The following is a 16,326-nucleotide window of genomic DNA, read 5'->3' on the forward strand; positions in this document are numbered from 1 at the left end:
ATAATGCTCGACCATCGTTGAAATGTGAAAAAAGCAACATCTACTAATTATGTCTTCTATGAAGAATGTATCAAACACTATGAATATGTTTTATATGAAAGAATTTGATAATGGAGTCTTTATTCAACGTCGTGAAATTGGAAGGTGAAGAAGATGGTCACATTTTGCGGTAGTTTTTCCAAGATGGCTGCGAGGTGGAGCAGTGAAAATGTTGTCGCCGAATATCGAGATTTGCAGGTAATTAATGACAGCCTACAGACTTAAGATAGACCTCCTAACATCGCAGTAACCTATTTCATGATGTTGCATCAGTTAACTCGTTTGACATGACTCTGAACTTGCACAACTTGTCTCCAAATTTGGTGTTGTGGGAGGGGGGCGTTCCTATCAGCTATCACAATTTTGTATGTTTGTGCAAATTATGAAGGGGATTGAGTTAGTTTAAGTAGAAAAGCTGACATGATGGCCAGTCTTGTGTTGAATTCTATCCTGCATTCTTCAGGCCACGGCGATGGCAGTGGACTGCACAGGCTCGCATGCCTTGTTGGCAGGGTGAGTTCTATACTACTATTTCTACCTAAGGTGTACCTTCATAATTTGGAACCTGACATGGCTTGGACCTATATTAGGTAATGGATTATTGCACAAATGGAATAACTTCTGAAACAGTCTGTACTGACAGCAGAGTACTCCCGAAGTACCATGATAATCTAATATTCGTCTAGATTGTGGACACTAAAGAATAATAAAGTGAACATCTCTAGATGGTCTGCATGGGGGCTCCCAACAACGATTTACACATTGCAGACCCTCTCTCTAGGTACAAACAGGTCTTTCATGTGACTTTTGACTTTTGTCAAACCCAGCATCTTCATTTTTTTCCAAGCTTTTCAGGGTGCCATATCATCCTACTGTCTGTGCGTGTCCCTACATCAATGGAGTTATGATTGAAAAATCTTTTCGGACACTGTATGCAAAACTGTATCCTTGGAATGACTGTTCTAATGTCATTGCCCCCATCTCCAGACGTAAACATTTTGCGCTGGTGAAGTTGGATAACCAGCAGCCCGAGCTGCAGAAGAAGAGTGTTCGACAGAGTAAGTGGGAAGTCAGCGCAGTACAGTGGTGTCCGCACGCCTCCAATGGAGACTTCTTTGTGGCAGCTGTAAGTATTGTTTCAAGTCTCACATTTTGAATCTGAGAACCCTTGCCAACATTTGCTGCAGCTTGGCAGCTAACAACAGATACTCTTGATTTTCTAATTTCCATACTATCATTGGTTGAACTGCTAATTATGATGGACAGTCTTTTGTTTGCCTCATTAAACTCGTATTACATTAGATGCCGTGTGAGTAGGGATGTGTACCGGTACAGTGTACCGATACAGTACCGGTACAATCAATTAGGTACAGGTACAAAATTACCGGAACCCTGGTGTACCGTACTGGACCTGTATCTAATTAGTGCAAGCCAGGCAGGACAACAGGTCAGAGGATGGCCACTTTGACAGATAAAATTACTGTGAAATTACCATAGCAGTCTCTGAGCCCCAGTGAGGGAAAAACAACAAGGGTCAAATTTGTGTCTACCATAGTAATCACGTTTTTATCGGTTCAAACATGCTTCTATCCTTTTTAATACACTGTTTTCCCGTTATAACATATTATAATATAATATCATGATATAATGTTCAGTGCCATGCATTTAGGTCCGGACTCATTAGGTCCGGACCTGTACCTAAACCTCTGGATTTGAATCCGGACCTGTACCTAAACATGGGTTTAGGTACGCATCCCTACGTGTGAGAAAGGTTTTTAGTATATGACTTGGGAATGTGTTCAGTTTCTTGACCCATTGTAGCCTTTGGGACCCGTCTGCAGCCATAGGCATGTGAAATGTCTACCCTCAAATATACATGTAGAATGGTTGTACCAAAATACAAATCTTCCATGGATGTGGTATCTAATTCATAGTATGCCTACTAGTAGCATTGCTTTTTTGCTGGTAGTAACTTACATTATGATTTGTCCACGTGAAGTTATTATTACTGTATTTCCCTTTATTTTTGCAGTCGAACCAGACAGCAGAAGTGTACAGCTTCCAGGACAGTCAGCTGAAAACTCGCTCTGTCCTGAAGGGGCATACCCGTGTTATCAGGTATGGTTACACTATGGGGTACTGTTAATAGTTAAGTACTAACCAGTAAGAACATTATTTCAGCCAAGATCTCAATCCAGTTTAGCTCACTGAAGAGCTAGTGTTCCACTGGTCATGACAGAGAGGACAGACGCTATGTACAGTATTTACAGGTTCATTGTAACAGGGAAATTCCCCTAGCTCTTTTCAACAGGCACAATGAACAGTGGCTAACGGCTTAACGTCCCGTCCTAAGGACTGCAACCCTTTCCAGTAGCGTGCATGTCGGGTGAGCGACACAGCCGGAATCAAAATCATGATCTCTAGTTCCAGAGGCAAGGCCACTAACCACTGGACTACGCATGCTACCTATACCTAATGTAAAGGTGGCAACAATAATGATGTAAAGTAACAATGATAATAACATAATGTACCTGCCCCTCTCCCCCTCCAGTGATGTGGACTGGTCCATGTCAGATGCCAACACCATGGCAACATGTTCTGTGGACACCTACATCTACCTGTGGGACATCAGGTCAGCATGTCAATCAAACTTCAACACTCTGGTCTGTCGCTTTTGACTGTTCAAGGCATGTGCTACTGTGCTAACACTCCTTCAGGCAAATAGGAAAATGCAATATTGTCAATTTTGCCTCCTCAAGATCTCTAGATCTGTATGTAGAAGAAGAAGACCAAATAATAAACAGAAATTATGACCATGATAATGTCTTCTTGTTCCACAGAGACCCAAGGAAACCATCCCTAGCATACAATGCAGTAGGTGAGTCCTCAAAGGCTTCTCAACTCTTGCGCTTTAAGATTATGTATTTGTGCTATGTAACTACTCAATCAGATATGTCTTCTAATTTGCTGTACTCGATATATCGTTGTTCATGCTCTGTGAAACTGTAAGTGACTTTTCCACAGTCTCTTCACTCTTTTTAATTGTTGTGGCATTAAAGGTTTTGTTGTACAATGTACAAACAAGTAAATGTGAAAACTCTTAACACAGCTGGAGCGTCACAGGTGAAGTGGAACAAGGTGAACAGCTACCTGCTAGCCACCACTCATGAAGGGGACATCCGGGTCTGGGACCAGAGGGTAAGGATAGAATACAAACATCACGCTTATCTAGTTACTGTGTTTCTTCATTTGAATCCCAACATGGCTATACAGTGTATGTAGCTGTGCCAAAAAGCAGTTACTCAAGCAACTGGATATGATTTTGGAAACTGTCAGATGTTTCAGATAGCATCCTCTATGACACTGACAAAAGATAGTGGATGCTATCTGAAACTGAAACGTCTGGTCAGTGACACTGACGAAACATAGTGGATGCTATCTGGAACATTTGACCGTTTCCAAAATCATATCCAGTTGCTTGAGTAACTGCTTTTTGGCATATCTTATTACCTGGATGTCTAATCTTCATCGACGTAGTGTATGTAGATACCTAGGAATAAGCTTCCGGCAAACTCTGTCCCACAGAAAGGGAGCACACCTGTGCAGTACATCGCAGCTCACCTGTCCAAGGTACATGGTCTGGACTGGGACCCCACCAGCGAACACCTCATGGCCTCTTCCAGCCAGGATTGTACCGTCAAGGTCAGAATTCAAGGTCAAATTTATTAAAAACAGGCAAAATGAGTCTTTTGTAGAATTGTGTTTCTTTTTCTCACAGAAACAGTTTGATATTTCTTTGTCTTTTATATATGTGAAGTTGGTATTACTGATTTTTCAAAATTTCCTTGTAATGTTGTTAATTTCTCAATCACAGTTCTGGGATGTGACAAACCCCAAGAGAGCCACGTCTATGCTGAAGTCAGGTGCTCCAGTGTGGCGGGCACGATACACGGTATGTACCCTGAAAGGACATCAGTGTTGTAGTACATGTAGTGGTACAAGTTACTATAATACTAATGATAGTAAATGTACTACAATATTGGTACCTTAGTACATTTTAGAAGCCCGGTCACATAATAATTTGTTGCTATGCAATATGCCTGCAGAGTATATATTGATTTTATTCATTTATTTAAATCATGAGCCTGGCCCATATATACAGAATCATATACAACATCAAAAAAAGAAGACATTAGAGATGAAACAATTATTATAACTCAACAGTCATTTAAAAGATGTGTTAACATTATTGGTGTTGCCACAGCCATATATGTACTACAGTATCAAACATTTCATACAGTTTGAAATAAAATGGACAGAAACAACAAACAACAACTGAAAATGATTTTTTTTATTTTTTATTTCTGTTTGAATTCTAGGAAACAACTTTGACAGATTTTGATGCGACCTAAATGAAGACAGTGTATTGGTCACAGAAACTCACCAGTACCTTTGTGATCTGCTAGGAGGCGTGCATGTACTGTCAGAAGAAAAGACTGACCATTTTCTCTCTCCTTCCTCTTGCAGCCATTTGGGCATGGCCTGATAACAGTGATGGTCCCACAGCTGAGGAGGGGGGAGAACAGTTTACTGCTGTGGAACACAGACAACCTGACATCCCCCATACACACCTTTGTGGGACATACAGATGTGGTGTTGGAATTCCAGTGGAGAAAACAGAATGAGGGTAGGTTCCAACAATTATCTTTTTCCAGTTAGGCCACAGCAAGTAAATTTTATGGATGACATCAGCGCGCGCATTAATTTTCGCCTAAATTAAGAAAAAAAAACAAGATTTTCTTCTTCTGCAGGGATAGTCAACATGACGACAAAGTACCAAAATGAGCAAATATGTTGTGTTGTAGCCTAATAATTGTACTTGTAGAAGTGACACTTACGAGGTGCCCAGGACTGTAGTTGTAGAAATAAAACTTATTGGATAATTGTAAAGGTGACACCAATATGGAAGCCATGAGTGTGGTTACCAACTTTGTTGGTGATGCCAGTCTGCCACACTTGTGTCACCAGTACACGTCTTTAATAAATACAGGAATGAATGCCTTGTTGGCTCTGATACCATGTTTTGTCCCTTTAATTCTTGTTACAACATTCATCACAACTTGAAGGTGCCTATTTTTGGAAATGTAGCCATCTTGTTTTTTTCACCAATCTTGTTTTTTTTTCTCGCCCTATCGCACAATTTTTGCAGTCTGCAGAGGATGTCATCCATAAAATTTACTTGCTGTGGCCTTAGTTACCATATGTAAATGTCATATAAAATATCAGTGTTCCCTTTTTTATATATTTTTTTCTGTTTCAGACAATGCTGACTACCAGTTAGTGACGTGGTCCAAGGACCAGAGTCTGAGAATATGGAAAATTGACCCTCAGTTACAGCGAGTAAGTTACATGTATGACGTTACATTCATAATCAACATGTTGTATACAGATACCATATTGCCTAGTTATGTTTTGTATTGACATGAGAGACTTATTATCAAACTAGTTAAACTGTCATTTCCAATACAAAAATTGGACTCACCCAAATTTTCGACTGAACAGCACCAGTTTTTGTCAAGGAATGAACAATCCACTGCTGTTGTGACATCATGCAGATAGAACATGTAACTCAGTAAGCAGTGGATCATAGGTTGTAGGAAGTCTATGGCACCCACTGTCTCTGTTCATGATCAGGGATAGGTGTAAAGCTCTCATGTAGATGGCTTCTTAAATCCCTCTAACAAAAACGTCTGGCTGTATGTCCAAGATTTTAACTTTGTTCAGTGAGACCGAATGACCCGGTGATTCTATATGAATATGTTGGGAAACTTTTGAGGTTGTTGAACTCGGGTGTCTGTGCTCAAGGAACCTGGTCTTAAGATTTTTAAAACTCACACCGTTCTTGTATTTTTATCGTGTAGTATGAAGCTGCCAGGTCTATATCTGACATCAATTTAGCCGACCGGCTGCTACTGTTAGACATCTTGAACTGTATGTTCTCAATAAACCATTTATATTGTTCTACAGTTATGTGGCCACACAGACCTGCAGGACAGTACAGAGATGGAGACAGACTCCATGTCGGAGACCTCCAGCACCAGGAACAGCATCATCGAGCAGATCATGGGCGGGGTGACCAGCGACTCGCTGGACAGTCCGCAGAAGTCCAAGGACGACCTGATGGGTCAGCCGGAGACTCTGCAGCAGGAGTTCCTCCTGGTCAACATCCCCATCCCGAACATACAGATCAGTGATGTGGGTCTTCTCTGTACTTGAGGAAAACTTGTCTACCTTCAGAGCTTCTGCTTTTTCTATATAGTCCACTGTTATTTCTAAACCAACAAGATAGAGCTGAACTTTTGTTACCTCCATGTGAAATGTTTTTGGTGGGTGTGTCTGTTTGTTTGTTTGTACCTGTCTGCTTTTGTTTCCAGATATTGGTAGTCAGCATAACATTAGAGCCTCTGGATGGGTTGTACTGATATTTGGTATTGGGGGTAGGTGTTGGGAAGACGAATGTCAAGGTCAATTTTGGGCCCCCTTGTTTTTGACTTTGGTACTGCAGCAGAACTTTTGACCTGGACATGCTAAGGTCTTGATTTTTTGTTGGTAGATAGTTTGTGATGTCAAGAAGAAATGATGTATGTTTTGGCCCCCTGGCAGCTTGCTCTGGAACTGCAGGTTCATTTTTTAGCTGCACACAGAAAAGAATGTATTTTGGTTAAATCATTTACCTTCTTGATGCATGAAATTGATATTATGTAATATTATGATTGAAGTTTTCTCATCATGCATACTTGTCCCACCCAGACCGACATGATAAAGCGTTGCTGCACGGTGTACGCGGTATGTGGGAACCACGAGGTTAAAGTGGTGGTGACCTTCCCGCCGCAGTACCCCAACAACGCTGCGCCCAGCTTCCAGTTCATCAGACCTACGTCCATCACCGACGCACTGCAGACCACGCTATTGAAGGTTGGTGACTATTATGTAAGACTTAGGTCCCAATGGGAAGAAGGGGCCCTGCTGGGCAGTTCACAGGCTGCTTTTGGCAGGTGACCCCCTCGTGGCCCCTTGGGACACCTTGTAGCCCCAGGGGCTCAGTCAAGGACTGGGTTGAATTTAAGCCCGACTCAAAATGAACCTGGGACCCGTTATGAATAGACACTGTGCCGTACATGCGGGGAACACCAATGATTACCCCCTGGTCTCCGGCAACTGGTATCCGGTATCTGTGGCTTTGGAGCCCGGCCGGGGCTACAATCCTGATGGGCACTGTTGCCTAAGCTTAAGGAATACAGTCAAACCTGTACCAGTGACTACATCTGTGTAAGGACCATTGTGGCTTGACATTTTATCCATACATTATTTCATCCATTGCCTTTCTTGTAGTAAGTTGTACTACAGATGGCCTTAAGGTTGTTTGTTAACAACATTTCTTTTTGTAGCAAAATCTTGATGCATTTTTTTCCAGAACTTGCGTGAGACGTCCCTTCAGTACGTACGGCGGAACCATGGGTGCCTGGATGCCTGTATCCGACAGATGGTCAACACACTGGACAACATCCCGGTCAGTCTACCTTAATTAACAGTATCAGATCTGCTATACAGGTGTTGCAAATGGCACACAACACCTTCCAGCTAACGCATGTGTACTAGAGGAAAGAACATTTTGCTTTTTGTTAGTTCTTCTCTCTAGAATGAGTTGTTGACAAAAAATCCAAATTGAATCCAAACGGTTTTATTTATTGTTCAATAATTGTTGTTACAGCAAAAGCCACTGATATCTACTTAGATTATACATGTATGTTCTACGACCATATCGACATTACCATGTCGACTCCTTGGTTTCAGACAACGCTCCAAATGACATGAAAGCCTTTCACTCTCATAGGTCGCTTGCTTGCCAACGGTTCCTTTGTATAGTGCAGACTACCGCTTGCTCGCCGGCCTTTTTTGTGCCCCTTAAGAGACAATTTTGATAGTTTGGGCGGTTTAGTATCTTTGTACAGATGTCTAACTGCCCTCTGCTAACTTTTAACGGATATTTTTGGGTCATAATACGATTCATATCAGACAAAATCCAATATAATACAGCGGAATGTACGACAAAAGGTGATACAATTATGCATTGTTTTTATAACTGTGTAAATGGTAAATGGTTTGGTGTTTTGGAATTCTATACAATTTCCCGAAAAATACAGTTATAAGAAATACAAATAATTGGCTTCCACTATACTGTCATTGCACCTGAAAGTAGAACTAAGCTTTATGATTGGCATATGTCACACGCACATTTAAACCTTGTCTTGTACTAAACAACCCTGTCTCGCTCAGCTGACGGAGGACTCCTCTCCGGTACGACAGACACCCTTCCCCCTGCAGAGCATGGAGTCGTTAGTGAACCCTCCCCTCATGTCCATCCCCACCTACGGCACCTACCAGGACCTGAACGTTCCCTTTCCCAGGACCAGTGGGGCCCGCTTCTGTGGTGTTGGTGAGAAACATTTGTTTGTCTGTTTAATTATTCATGAGAAGCTCAAATTGGCCTGCTGGCTGCTTTTCATTGAGGTCATATGAGGGAGGTGAGGGTCAGGTAAAATACTGTAAATACATTGAAGTTTGCGGGGATTTACTTTCATGGTAGCAGGAGAGTGGAGTGTTTGCGGTGGTTTTAAGTTCGCGGTGGTCATGAGGTGGCCACTGATCGTGAATTCAAAATAAAACTACTGCAAACGTTTCTGCATTTACAGTATATCAGAGATACAGATTACATCAAGTCCTAAAAATCTGTCAACATACATCATTTCATATACATGGTACAAAAACATATAGTATAGCAAAAGTTCATCAGAGTTCATAGTCCATGCCCATTCATTTTTGTCATTTCTTCAAGAGTCTCTTAAAAGAGGTCAGATTTGGAGCCAGTCTTTATTTCTTTATTGTCTATTGAACATATCTTGAGATTTTACATCATATACTCATGGAAACTTCAACAAGTTGAGGAGAACACTGAAGTTTTTATGAGACCTCCACAACTAAAGGTAAGTACTGATGGAACAGATGTGTAGGAGAAACCCCACTAGATACTTTAAAACTACACCTATTGTTAGATGTGCATGAGAGGTTCTTTCTCCAACGTGTGCCCGTGAAGCTGGTGTGTTATGCTGAGGGATGGTCATAGCTATCTTCTTTAAACTGGTCAGTGACAATCATTCTTTCTTTACACTTATAGTGTACACATCAGATTTTTCTGCTTTCTCTCATTTTTACCTCCTAAAAACCTTTGGCTGTTCCCTGCACTCTTTCAATGCAACAGTCCTGCTGTGTTCTTTTCCAGACAAGTTGGTTTACTTCACTCGTCCCATCGCCCTCAGACAGTCCACATGCACTGCTGAGCCATGTATCTATCCTTCACTTTCTCTTCTATGATTTTTGCTTTCTATACTATTCTATTCAGTTCCCATTTCTTCTCTGTATAACTACAGCAAGGTACTACTAGATTGGTCAGTAACTAAATCCCCTTGAATTTCTTATGTTCATTTCTATTTCTGCTTATAGACCTATCTGTTGTGGACTTGTGGTATTGTTACTTATACATATCTGAATAGATACTGGTCTGTATCTCTGCAATACATTGTTAGCCAAAATGACAAGCTGCTTTTTTCCCCATCTATTTTCATCGCCATCCCCAGTTTGTTATAGCCTGAGTACCATCCTCTGTAGTGACCACTGGCTCAATATTTTTACTTGCTAATCCGAGGTTTAACAATAGAAAGCGAAAGTACTGAGCCAGCGGTCACTAATTGGAGGATGGTACTCAGGCTAAGATTGTTGTGGTATTTTGGCTGTTTTGAAATGGAAAATCGTAAAAAGGACACATGCAATCGAAAGATGTCTCTCCAAATCTGAATGACGAGTGCTTGTAACGTTACATAACAGACCATATACATGTACTTTCCAGACAAGCTGGTGTACTTCACACGCCCGAGCACCATCCGACAGTCGTCAATCACCACCGAACAGACTCCAAGGTCAGTTTATTCGCTTATTTCGCTTTTTGTGATTTTTAACACGCTATTTTAGTAACAGGTATTCAAACCACAAAAATGCTTGTCAAAGAATATTCTAGCTGTAATAATAGTTTGAATAGAGAATCTTCTGATACTGACACCAAACCTGTAGTGTCCTAAAGTTTGGCCCCTGGATCAGACTCCTACTGTTATTCATATTACAAGTGCCACAGGTAGTATCTTTATACCATGGGGGCAGCCAGGATCATGCAGCTAGGATAGTTTATTTGGTGGCCCAAGACAGTCAGGCCCGCCAATCTCCTATCAGCCCCGGGGAGTTTAAGCCCGATGAGGTCTTCGGGCTTAAACTCCCCGGAGCGCTAATGTGAGATCGTCTTGCATCCCCGAACAAAACTTGCTAGCTGACCGATCCTGTCTGGCACCCAGGGTATATCTTTAAGATGCAGAAGTTGAATGCCTGATTCTCAAACAGGACTTGAAGACTTAACGTCCTCTCGAAGATTGATCTGATTGCTTTAGAACAGTCCCTACAAACTGTACATCAGGGATTCTGGACAATGTTAATACATAGTACAGTCGAAAATTTGGGTGAGTCCAATTTTGGTGTTGGAAATTACAGTTCAACTATTTCAAGAATGTTAATACATGTTGTTGTTGTTTCCCCAGGTCCCTCTCCGCCCTGTCAGCCTACATGGGTCTCCACCCCATGAACATGATGAAGTCCAGCTCCCAGTCATCCATCTCACGGATCTACGCCGGGGAGAGTGTGCCGGTCGCTCCACTCTCCAACTTCTACTTCAAGGAAAAGGTGGGTTAGAACACACCAGGTTGATTGGTTTGGTCCTGGATTTTGAAAATCAATGCAAAACTGGAAGAGTGAGATCACATGGCGCAGCAGCAACGGCTCGGGACCGAGAGGTCTCAAGTTCAAATCCTGTCATATCACCCATCTTGTGCCCTTGGGAAAGGCACTTTACATGGCTTTCCTTGCTTTACTCAGGCGAAAATGAGTAGGGCCGTCCCTCAGATAGGACATTTAATGGAGGTCCCGTGTTTGGGACGAGCCACACATGCGATGGTGCGGTGCAAATCCTTCCATCTAGAGTTGATGATTCTCTACAAATCACCTGGCCTCCAGGAAGAATAGTGACATATCAGTCACTAATGGAGATTTGTCCCAAATGAAACCAAAAGAGCAATGTGAAAGTAGAGTCTGAGGGGAGAGCCTGTACCTGAAACATGGTCAGATTCAAGTTTGCTTCCCAGCCCTCACTACCTCTACAAGTATGCAGAAGAAATAATTTGCTCGATAAAAATAAAATGATCTCATATTTTCAACACCTTTCGTCTGTGTTGTGCAGAAGTCGCGACGTAGCGGGAAGAACCGCGAGAGAGACCTGAACGTCAGCAGCAAGGTTCCGCACGCCGGGCCGGTCCTGATACAGGACGTCAGCTGTCTGCTGCCTGTACACCAGAAACTGGCCGAGACATACATGTTTGTTTGTTTGTTTGTTTGTTTTTTACTGATGAAGCTAAAATAGATGTAAAGATGATGTTTATGATATGGATGACTTTTGTTTTTAGTATTTCTAGGGGGTTTATGTTTACTGGCAAGGACTACCATGTTTGTATTATTGCTTTTGGTCATCCAAACGATGTCGTCTGTTTCATGTAGACTGGACCCTAACAACATCCCAAGCATGTGCACTAGGAACGCAGCAGCAGCCAATCAGGTGGGCAGGAAGGACCTTGTGCAGGTGAGTGTTGTCATGGCAACAGATGACATGAATTCCCATCATTGGGCCATCATTTAACTTCAACTTTAAAAAGCTTCATATCTACCTGTGAACTCCCATGTAACTCCCAGGCACATTTCGCCCTTCCTCTGTTGTTGCAGGGTTAGCTGGCAGTACTAAGAGTTGTCTCTTAATGTGTCTTTAACAGGTGTGGTCGCTGGCAGTTCTAGCGCTGAGTGCAGACCTGGCCCCCAGCTCCAGCCCTGACCTGGAGTGCCCCTGGGCACAGCACCCCTTTGGGAGGAGGTTACTACAGACACTGTAAGTGTGTAGGGGAATTTCAATTTTCTCCTCGCTTGTGCTGTCTTCTCCTTTTGTTCAAGTTCTACCGAAATGCAGCCAAGGCAGCTCCACTGGCCACTTTTAATGTCTATAATGGCTAGCCTTGGAATTTATAGCAGATGCAGGGTTGGACAAGTTTTGGAAAATTCACTTGTCCTTTTAGGCAAGTACATAAAAAATTTACTTGTCCGAACCAACTTTTCACTTGTCCAAAATGACATTTTTCTATGTATTTTCACTTCCAGGAATGGAATTCTTGTGGCTCTATTTTTCTATGGTGACCAATGCTTTAATGACTGTGAAATGTAACAAGTATATCAAAATCTCAGTCATGTAAAAAAATCTTACTTGTGGTGCAGAACATACACTTGGCTGATGGGCACTTTCACTTGCCTGCGACAATCAGGCTAGTGGACTTGTCCAACCCTGCTGATGGAATTTTAACTTATTGATTTAAAAAAGCAATCCCTGTCAGTGATAGACTAACACCTTGTATACATGTACTCCCCAGGCTGGAACACTACAGTAAGTTGTGTGATGTGTATATGTTGTTGTATACTCCCCCAGGCTGGAACACTACAGTAAGTTGTGTGATGTGTATGTGTTGTTGTATACTCCCCCAGGCTGGAACACTACAGTAAGTTGTGTGATGTGTATGTGTTGTTGTATACTCCCCCAGGCTGGAACACTACAGTAAGTTGTGTGATGTGTATTGTGTTGTTGTATACTCCCCCAGGCTGGAACACTACAGTAAGCTGTGTGCTGTGTATGTGTTGTTGTATACTCCCCCAGGCTGGAACACTACAGTAAGTTGTGTGATGTGTATGTGTTGTTGTATACTCCCCCAGGCTGGAACACTACAGTAAGTTGTGTGATGTGTATATGTTGTTGTATACTCCCCCAGGCTGGAACACTACAGTAAGTTGTGTGATGTCCAAACCCTGGCCATGCTGTGCTGTGCGTACGGAGCTCCCACGGTGCACCCTGAGGGTCGGGGCCTCCTCAAGTCCAGCTCTAACTCCAGTTTCCAGTCCAACTCTGTGAGTTCTACTGCTTTTGTGAAGATCCGGATTACAGTAGTCATTCTGCAATAGAAATAAGAAGAATTCCATTCTTTGCATTTAAAACTGTTTTCTTTGAATTTAAAAACACCACCAAACTAGAATCTGAAGGTTTGCTTTAAAGATTATGAAATTCTTGATGATACATAATCATAGGATAGAGCTTAATTTTATATGATGTTGATAGAAAGAAAGAATTTCTTGTTGGATCAAAAGATAATATTTTGATATTGTAAGTCAGACTGCCAAAATCTAAGACTTAGATAGATACATGTAAGTGTCGGATTATTATCATTGATAACATTTGCATATAGCAATATTACTAGGAAACTTGATTTAATAACATAGCTTTGTATACGACGACACAAAATGGCAGAAGACCTTATGCATGTAATTTTTCTTTAAACCAATCATAGTTGTTTCTGTAATATACAATGACATTTTTAGGTGACAGCATTCCAGAGAGTCTACTTTCTTTACTTACTTTGCGTTGGTTTATTGCTGTGTGGACTTTTTGCATGTTTTATTCTCTCTGCCGTGTGTAGTTGCGATCCGGGTCCTCAATGACTAGCAGAAAGGTGGGGTGTCGTTACCTTTTAGACACTCGTATAATCTTAGCCTCAAATCATGAACTTCCTTGGTTTCTGGTATAATTCAGTTTATCAACAGTTATTGTAGATTTTACAGCTCTACGGCTCTGTCACATTTGTCAAGTAAGAACTGTAGGACGTCACATTGAAAGTATTCGTGGGTCACTAATGTGACTTATGAATTTACCTTTCCTATAATACAAAACTTACTGTAAGTCCTTGTTGATGGTTGATCCTTTCATAGTCTCTGTAAAAATTCAAAGACAGTGAAATTGCCTGATGAATGGGACATTGCCTGAAGAAATCTACTCCATGTGATCAACATACTACTAGTATATTGTAGCAACAACTAACAACCAGTTTACAATGTTGGGCATTTTCATCACTAATATGTACTGTAGAAGTAAGAAAAAGGAAATTTAGAAAATTTAGGGTTTAGTACATTATTTATTCTTTAGTACATTTTCCTCGAAAGATACAACCGATGAATTTAATGCATGTGGCCATCCTGAATTACTTGCAGATTTAAATAGTTGACAAAACATGACACCGACCTACATTGTATATAAAATGTGTAGATTCACGGCACGAAAAATGATACTTTAAGCAATGCTTAAGTCTAACGTACAGATGACATTTATGCACTCTTGTGCATAAAGGTGACGTTTATGCACAAGAGTGCATAAACGTCACCTTTACGTTAGTTGCTCTTGTACATCAACGTCACCTTTACGTTAGGTTTAAGCGTGCTTAAATATCAGTTTTCGTGCCGTGATTGTTCAGTTGATGTTTAGCCAGTGATTGCCTTCACTACTGAAATCCAATCTACATCCCTGAGTGGACTTCACGTCTTAATTTCAGACATCAATCATCATCGTCATGTCTTAAGCTGTTCTAAGAAGTTCCATTCATATGACTTGTACAGAATACTGCAAATTGGAAAAAAAAAGATTTGCACAATTGTTGGAAACAGAAAAAATGTTACTTTTAATGGCTTTTCATAGTAACACTATGTTCACAGTATGTCATACTTTATGGTTCTGTATCCAGTCTTCAGGAAATATGTACGGCTCCCCAGGGACTTACGACACAGACACTTTCGTGACAAGTGGTTGGACTATAGGTGAGATCATAACTCCTTCGTGGCTCTTCAATAAGATTATTAGGGTTTGTGATTAGATACATCAATGTACCAATATAAGTCCAAAGCAGGAGACAGATGTTGTAGATCATAAATTTGCACTTCCTTTTTTCACTTATCAAAAGTAGATTCTGCAGTCAGGATAGACATATACAGGTTAGTAGGCAGGAAAATTTGTTAAAGATTGGTTAACATACATCAGGCTTTTAACTAGGATTGTTTTATGGGGGTCAAATTTCTTGGTTAGTTGCAATAAGTGACATAGGTGACACTATTGTAGGGGGGTCTGGAGTTTTCAAGAATTTTAAGTTAAAATGGTGCATTCTAAGCTATCTTGAGGGGAAATATTACACTGCACCAAAAGCCTCATTTCCAGGATGGAAACTGACTTACACCTTTCTGGAAATTATACATGTCCTTCAAAATCCGGAGGTTTCATGCCTGCGAACGAAACGTGTACAGTCCTTTATATGTCCTAGAATCTCTCGGAAACGAACCATTTCTGTGTGCAGGATGTGTAAAGGGCTTGAAATACCCTTACAGATTCCCTTGAAACAACCTTACACAACAGGACACGAGCCGTGTGTTGCATTGTGTGTTGGCGGAATATGCATACATTAGCGGCCAATTATCACCTAATTATCTTTCCCCGGTCTGCCTCACCCAGTGCATCCCTTTTGTCATGGAAAGTGGCGTAGAGAGTACTGACCCCCCCCCTTTTCTGGATTTTGCCCCCCTCCCCATTTATTCGGCAGTTTCTTGCTTGCATTTCTTATTCTGTAATAGCACCATATATTTATTCATATTGAAAGAAGACGATTTTTATTAGTGTTTGTTCGTGTGTATGATAGGTTGAAGTCGTGAGTGACTTTTGTATGTCATAGAATGCCGGCTGGTCTTTTGTTGTTTTCTAGTCTTCGTAGGCTACTAAGTATGTACTTCTTGACGGCATGCAGGGTAGTACATAGACTCCCTTGCAGTCTTTGGAACGGGGCTGGGTTTTTTTTTGGGGGGGGGGGGGGGGTGGACCCCGACTTTCAACGTTGATTATGTTCTCTTGTGCCGGGAAAGGGAGTTTGCCGGGAAAGGGAGTTTGCTGTGGAAGGAAGTTTGCCGTGATAACGAGTCTTCAGATGGTGCAAAAACTCCCCTATCAGTATAACGGCAAACTCAAAAGTTCCACACCAAACTCCCTTCCTCGGCTAACTACATTCCCGAAACAAAAGAACATAATCAACGTTGAAAATCGCGGAAGCCCCCACCCCCCAAAAAAAAAGCCCTGTTCCGGAAACTGCAAGGGAGTCTAAGTAATGCATTTGACGTCCCAAAAAGTGCTTGGTGGTTTCACTACCCAAAAACTAGAGCCGTTTCGATATTCCTCCA

The 16,326-nt window shown here is 41.5% G+C and overlaps 1 protein-coding gene across 3 annotated transcripts in view; it reads left to right on the forward strand.

The window, feature by feature from the left end:
• The first annotated feature begins 88 nt into the window (after positions 1-88).
• The window catches only part of LOC118417274 (GATOR complex protein WDR59-like), a 21,827-nt gene continuing 5,589 nt past the window's right edge, over positions 89-16,326 (forward strand). Inside the window, exons 1-24 of one of the 3 annotated variants that reach the window (XM_035822777.1) lie at positions 89-237; positions 503-552; positions 1,027-1,165; positions 2,072-2,157; positions 2,591-2,671; positions 2,880-2,917; positions 3,149-3,237; positions 3,625-3,741; positions 3,914-3,991; positions 4,567-4,726; positions 5,360-5,439; positions 6,067-6,294; positions 6,850-7,014; positions 7,514-7,609; positions 8,377-8,536; positions 9,380-9,442; positions 10,004-10,073; positions 10,740-10,881; positions 11,435-11,568; positions 11,749-11,830; positions 12,018-12,130; positions 13,056-13,191; positions 13,758-13,790; positions 14,853-14,925. In XM_035822777.1, coding sequence (XP_035678670.1) covers positions 154-237; positions 503-552; positions 1,027-1,165; positions 2,072-2,157; positions 2,591-2,671; positions 2,880-2,917; positions 3,149-3,237; positions 3,625-3,741; positions 3,914-3,991; positions 4,567-4,726; positions 5,360-5,439; positions 6,067-6,294; positions 6,850-7,014; positions 7,514-7,609; positions 8,377-8,536; positions 9,380-9,442; positions 10,004-10,073; positions 10,740-10,881; positions 11,435-11,568; positions 11,749-11,830; positions 12,018-12,130; positions 13,056-13,191; positions 13,758-13,790; positions 14,853-14,925 — 2,497 coding nt within the window. In that variant the 5' untranslated portion in view covers positions 89-153. The remainder of the gene's footprint in view (positions 238-502; positions 553-1,026; positions 1,166-2,071; positions 2,158-2,590; positions 2,672-2,879; positions 2,918-3,148; positions 3,238-3,624; positions 3,742-3,913; positions 3,992-4,566; positions 4,727-5,359; positions 5,440-6,066; positions 6,295-6,849; positions 7,015-7,513; positions 7,610-8,376; positions 8,537-9,379; positions 9,443-10,003; positions 10,074-10,739; positions 10,882-11,434; positions 11,569-11,748; positions 11,831-12,017; positions 12,131-13,055; positions 13,192-13,757; positions 13,791-14,852; positions 14,926-16,326) is intronic. The other 2 variants (XM_035822778.1, XM_035822779.1) reach the window with 2 other exon arrangements.

The sequence above is a fragment of the Branchiostoma floridae genome, chromosome 6 (assembly GCF_000003815.2).
Source record: "Branchiostoma floridae strain S238N-H82 chromosome 6, Bfl_VNyyK, whole genome shotgun sequence".
NCBI lineage: Eukaryota > Metazoa > Chordata > Leptocardii > Amphioxiformes > Branchiostomatidae > Branchiostoma > Branchiostoma floridae.